At 40.1% G+C, this 6,323-nt stretch overlaps 1 protein-coding gene across 1 annotated transcript in view; it reads left to right on the top strand. All coding sequences in view use genetic code 11, as the record gives it.

Moving 5' to 3' along the window:
- Positions 1-928, top strand: part of EGR_11121 (Glycoprotein 3-alpha-L-fucosyltransferase A) — a gene marked incomplete at both ends in the record, with an annotated part of 2,299 nt that extends 1,371 nt beyond the window's left edge. Inside the window, one exon of the mRNA XM_024500368.1 lies at positions 785-928. Within this exon, the coding sequence (XP_024345219.1) occupies positions 785-928 (144 nt within the window). The remainder of the gene's footprint in view (positions 1-784) is intronic.
- Positions 929-6,323: the final 5,395 nt, after the last annotated feature.

The following is a 6,323-nucleotide window of genomic DNA, read 5'->3' as shown; positions in this document are numbered from 1 at the left end:
ATGGTATAGAATCCTGAAATTTTTCTTAAGGTCAACTTCTTTTGTTAAATACAAGGGAGTGACAAAACTACATTATGGTGTGGAATTTGAATCCCACACTTACACCTACTAGTTATTGCTCATGCATCCCTAGGGGAATGTGAAACACAAGGAGGTCCACCATGTTCAAAGCACATCACAAACTTCTAACATCCACGTTTGATGCAAGTAATGCAAAGTGAATGTGTGGAGGCGTCAGCACTCCGATGTTGTTAGAGATAATGTTAAAAGTTGTCAAAATAGTGCATCAGGATAAAGGGATTCCAATTGACAACTTAACATATGCTTGTGTGAAGTAGTTTTTTCTCAAAGGACAAAGAAGGCTCACTAAAAGTTTAATACTATCACTGCAAATAGCTGTGTGTATCATTGCAACGCAATTGCTTGTAACTGTGCGTGTAGCCTCAAGCAAACTACAAGTAATATCCTTACCGGTCAATTTTGTCTGCATCCTCTTACGTCCAAACAAAGCTTTGCCTTACCTGTGCTGCTGTATGAAGTATAATTTCACGAAGTTTGCATAGATGGCGATTAGCTTGCATGTACGAAATGTTGGCGTTTCAATTGTTGCATGGCAAACTCCAAAAACGAATGCTCAAAGGAGCCATGGGTATGTAAAATTTGACAAATGAACAAGGCCTGAATGAATGATTCCGTGATGATTGCAAGGTGGATGGAACAGAAATGAACAAATGACTAGATAAAAAAGGAATTTCTTAACAGACTACCTATTTCTGCAACACAGAGCTCGAACAGAATGGACTGTCGACTTTGCGGTTTCATCCACAAACTAAACGCAGGAACAGTGGACTTACCAAAGCAAAACAGTACTGAGTTCTTAGATTTTCAAAGCCTCTGCTTCGATAGACCTCTCCTGCCTCTCAAATAATACCATCTGCAATCGTCCTTTCCTCCAAGCCCCGTGTATTTCCAACTCTACTATGACAACTATGCTTGTAAATTGCCATTTTGTCCAGACTTCATTCTATCCTCTCAACCGATGTCAATCTTACTTTTTGTGGGTATTATTCCATGTGGTTTACTGTGCACTTGGTTAATAATGTCCTCTCCCACATCAACTCTACACTGTGCTTTGGAATTGAGGGTAGTAAATACTAAACATTATGATGGAGGCTTTTTCCTACCAGAAGTTGCAGGAGGTTGGGCGATTAAGATTTCGATTTAGCCTTAGTTACGCATTGGGATGGACTGATGCTTAGCTCAGGTTTGAGATGTAGGGATCCACGGCATGTAGTTACTCTAAACCTATTCCTCGAAGTCACGGCTAAAAGACACACAATTTGATAGGTACATCAATGGTAAAAAATAGTGTTAACGAATTCAGCGGCGTAGTTTTGGATAAATTTTTATCTGCAGATACCTAATTATTAGCATACTTTTGAAAGCAAACTAAACTCAGCAAAAACCTGTTGTAAATGCCATGCTCACTATCACTCTATCATTGCCACTGTTACACATCACACCTTGCCCTCCCCATTTTTTATCAAATAATTGTGCAGAATTTTGATTTGCTATTTTCATTAACCTGTACAAGAATGAATTCATGCCCAAATGTTTATCCATAAAGTAGCTGCAATCTGCACCTGACATGGTCAAGTTTGATTTGTCTATGCGGCTTGATTGTGAAGAGAAAACAACACGGGCTGCTTTGCAGGGTTATTCTGGCCCAGCATCGTTCCACACCCCGATTACCACCCACACCATCACCTCAGTGTGATTAGTTCTGATCCACTTCATCAAAGTTTAAGGCTTACATTAAGAATATCACTTATGGATTGCTAATAATTTCAACACGCTCAACCATATTTCAAATAATTGATCACCAGATCTCAACTATGGGGTCGCATTACCGATAGTACCATGGTAAGTGGATGGAATGTTGTTGTGATCACCATCATGGTTTGATTACTCAATAAAATCGACTACCTGGGCGATATGATTAGTTCACGAAACCTATCACATGCAGTAGGACGCAAGCAACAATTTGTTTGCTACTCCAAGTCATCAACTTCTTGGTTGCGCTAATGTAAAAGGGGCACCAGCATAATTGTAAGCATTATTATTGCTGTTTTGGGTTTGCTTTCCCAGAATCGCAGTGTGATTTCCTGCGCACTTTAAAAAAGACCTCATTGCACAAAGAATTATTCTTTTATGACTGCCAATCTGCGTGAGCACTGAAGATTTGATGAGTTTTGTGGGATTGCTTATGAAATCACTTAAAAACTTTAAGTGTGACTGGATTTGCAGATAGAACATTTAATACGCCTCCCCCGTATAAGTTAAGCAGATGGAATGCTTAGCTCTGCTAATCATATCGTCGACTCCTGCAGTCGACAGAGGAGCAAGCGCACGAGTTGTTCTGATTTCACCGAACTACACGTTGTAAGTGCCATTTACAACCAATAAGTAGCAATGCACAAGTTCTAACGTCTTTTAGACTAGGGCTTCACGATCTTTACAAACCAAATTTAGGAAAATTTTACAGACAACGTTTGTACGTCATGTTCTTGAATCAGAACGGATAACAAGAATTGTGTAATGAGCATGCAAGAGTCAATAAAATAAGGTAATTCACGCAAAATCTACTTTACTTTGCACTAAATGCTAGTCAACAAAGGCAAGCGCTTTATACCTCAAATTTCGAGATGTGGTAAATGTCTGCGCAATACTTACAGAGCATAAAACAATTATTGTGATACACGGCAAGTCTGCGCAGTAATTGCACAAAGTCATAAAATGTCCATAAATTCTACTTTGATTTATTGCCGAAGGTGCATAAGAAATGTAGCCAGTTTTCAGATTTCAGCAGCTTCCTGCCGCAATGCCTTACATAGTCGAAAATGGCTCGATTAGGATTCGAGTAAGAAAGCATCTGCAGAACTTGAATTGTTTATTTACATCTCTGATGTAAGAAGTTTGTGGAAGTGTACTAGTGGTGTTCGTTATATCTGGAAGTGGAGAGGAATTGTTAAGCCCAACATAGATCAAACCATCAAAGCCTTTTCATATCAATAAAAAAAATTCCTCTCGTCGTTTTAGCAGAAGAATTAAATAGCTGTGCCGATGTAAATTATCAGGGAAAGGCATGCGTCTCTCGTGTTCTTTATTGTTCAATGAAAAGGTGAAAGTACCTTAGCAATTAACGCGTCCAAGCTGAAAGCAACAGGTTTTTCTTTCACGACTTACATTGACAACATCAGTCGAAAGTGGCTTTGCTCTAGCTTAGGACCGAAATATAGCAAAACTTTTCATGAAGCAGGTCGTAAAATCGTATCACTCCATATTTATCTCATTAGGTGCAGAACATCCGCTTCTGGACACATATTTATACGGTGCTTAGCAAATAATAAATAAATGTGCTTGGTAAAGTGTGCCTTCAGTCAGCTTGCTGAACTGAACTGAATTATGAGAGTAACCTCTGGGTCTTACTCCACGTCGGTTACACATTTTCCGCTGTACCTCCTAAAGTCCTGCCACTTCAGGAAAGAATCAGGGCGCCGCAAATCAGTGAGCTCAACGCATTTGATGGAGTACTGAGCAGAATGCAGCATTTGGCACATGACAAATTTCATCACGGACACTAAGGATAAGTTTTGGCATGGTATATTTTATGGAAAACTACTGGCCGCAATAACCAAAAGGCACAATTTTACACTCACCTTTTTTGTGAACAGGCGTACTTTATAAAGCATTTAGGAGGTCATAACATCTTGCAATCCTGAGTAACAAACAGCATTTGATTGTTAGGCACTCATACTTCTTTTAAGGCAGTTCTTCCTTGTTCCGTAATGAGCTGTCTGGATATGCTCTCCCTGTCTGTGGATGCATAATGCGACGGCATTCGCACCATTTTTTATGAAGGGTTTTGAATTCAAGGGAAAAGAACGTGTGCTGCATAGTCTGTGACGCCCCCACCGTATGACTATTTCAATGGCCTCAACGCACTAAGTTGATAGTGTGTAAATGCCTTCAGGCACATATGATAAGTGATTCCTCAACCAGTTACTTGTGGTCGCGTCCTACCACGTCCAAAGAATGCTATTCTTTATAAATGCTACTGCATAATGTGTTGCTTCACAGAGACTGAAGTTGTGTATAGGTGAGAGAATAGCATAAATTAATATGATGTCCATACATTGTCTGCATACACGAAATATTGAAGTCAAAATTGTTGCAAAGCAAACAACAAGGACTACTCCTGAAAGTGTCCGGGCAAATGAAGAGGTGAGCAAATAGGTAATGATTAAATGAATGACTGAGTCGGAAATAAAGGAATGATTTGATGAATGAAGAGTGTTTTTAAAGAATGTTTTCAAATTTTGCATGATAGCCACAGAATAGATTAAAATGGCGAATGTGCCATTTTGTGCACAGACTAGACTTAGGGTCATTGGGCTTACCGATGTAGAATGCCACTGAGTTCTTTGCCAAAGCCTCTACTTCGACAGACCCCTTGTACTTCATGGATGATGGCATCTGCAGTCGCTCTCTCCTCCCTGCCACATGTATTTGCCACTCTCTCAATAACTACTATCTTTTTTCCCTTTTTAACTCAAACCTCATTTTCTCATTTTAAACAGTGTTGACCGCATAGGTTTAAGCAGTAATCCCACTATCTTCACTGTGCTACCTAACCCATAACATCCCACCCCTTATCAGACCATCACGATGCCATGGAATGGACAGTAGCAAGTACTAATGACATATTAATTTCGGTAAGACTGCCAGCCTGCTGTAAGTTGCCAAAGGTTGTGCAATAGACATTTCGATTTCTATCTCAGTAACACATTTGGACTTGTTTACGCTTAGCCAAAGCATGAGATGGAAGAGTTCACTGAGTTGGGTCACTCAGGTCTTTGTTTACAACATCACATCAGTCTGGTTGATATGTCAATGCTCCTGACTACTGTGGTGTGGTATGTCAGAATTGTTCGAGTGCAGATTTCTGCCAATCTGTATACCCTTTGGGCACACGAAGAAAGTGCCTACCTCCTGATGATGTGACTCGGGTGTCTCATGTCATTTCCCATTATGAATAATTCTATGACACCAGTATTGACCTGTCACTGTCAATACCAGATAATCCTTCCGCCTTTCCTTATTTTACCCACATTCAGCCACGCAATGTGGTGTGCTAATTGGGTGCTTGACCTAAGACAAAATACTTGTCTCTTGCCAAAGAGTTGCGGAATTATTGGAATTGGCTTACTAAAAGACAATTAGTTACATCGTGGTTACAACGGTCGTGACAGAACCCCTTAAATTGAGTTGATTGACTCAAAACTATTGCAGTCAAGTGAAGCGGAGCTTCAAGCTACGCGAGCTGATCCATTCAGTGGATGTCTGCTCAAAATCTCCACTTTAAATATCACTTATCTCATGTCTTGCATTTACTCGTGGTCTGTAATTTGCGTCACACTTAATGAACTCACTTATCGCTTGGGAGCCCGTAATGATGCTCAAATAGTGACCAGTAGGCACCATATATCTCTCTTTGGCGTAACGCAGAATAGAATGACTTTGACATGCTCACGTTAGTAGGCAGTGTACTTGCAGTCAAAATCAAATCAGGGTTCCAATTTGTGAATTTATTTGACACGTTTGCCTAACCACAAATTCTTTGTTTATCACATTTTTTACTATTCAGCTTGTATTCATCCACACTGACGTACGAGTGTGGAGGCAATGTACTTTCGTAGTCGTCCTTGAAGGCACCCAGCACAATGGGAATCATATCGTGTCTACATGAATAAATAAAGATTAAATGAATCGGTGGAGCAACAAAAGTGGTTGAAAGAATTGCGAAAGAAAGTTAGGACACCCCAATTCTCGCATTCTGCCTGTTTGTCGTCAAGGCGACCCAAAGTTGTTGTGTGCAGCGCAAGAGTTCGAGTATCTGCGATTTACGGGATCACTTTCTACACATTGTGTATTGTACTACTCACAAAACAATCGTTCAATAATTATCCCAGGGTAATCACCTCTCGAATACCGAAACTCAGCAACCGTTAAGGGGGCATAAGATCATCCTGCCAACAAAGAAAATAAGATCAACACAATAGTGCAAAGTTTCAGTTTGAATTGGATTACGTTGATAGGAGGTTGCATATCGCACAGCACTCTACAAGTTTAACCAACCAGATGTCAGGTTTCATCTGCACATATCATGGTAATTGGGCATGCACACGGCCTCATTAAATCACGCTGGAAAACTTTAATGTTAAAGAAGACAAAGTCTCTTGCATTAACTCTCGTCTCAGTTA

Source organism: Echinococcus granulosus (genome assembly GCF_000524195.1).
Source record: "Echinococcus granulosus chromosome Unknown EG_S00394, whole genome shotgun sequence".
Taxonomy (NCBI): domain Eukaryota; kingdom Metazoa; phylum Platyhelminthes; class Cestoda; order Cyclophyllidea; family Taeniidae; genus Echinococcus; species Echinococcus granulosus.
Note: the sequence above shows the minus strand (reverse complement) of the source record. Positions and strands in the feature narration are given on the sequence as shown.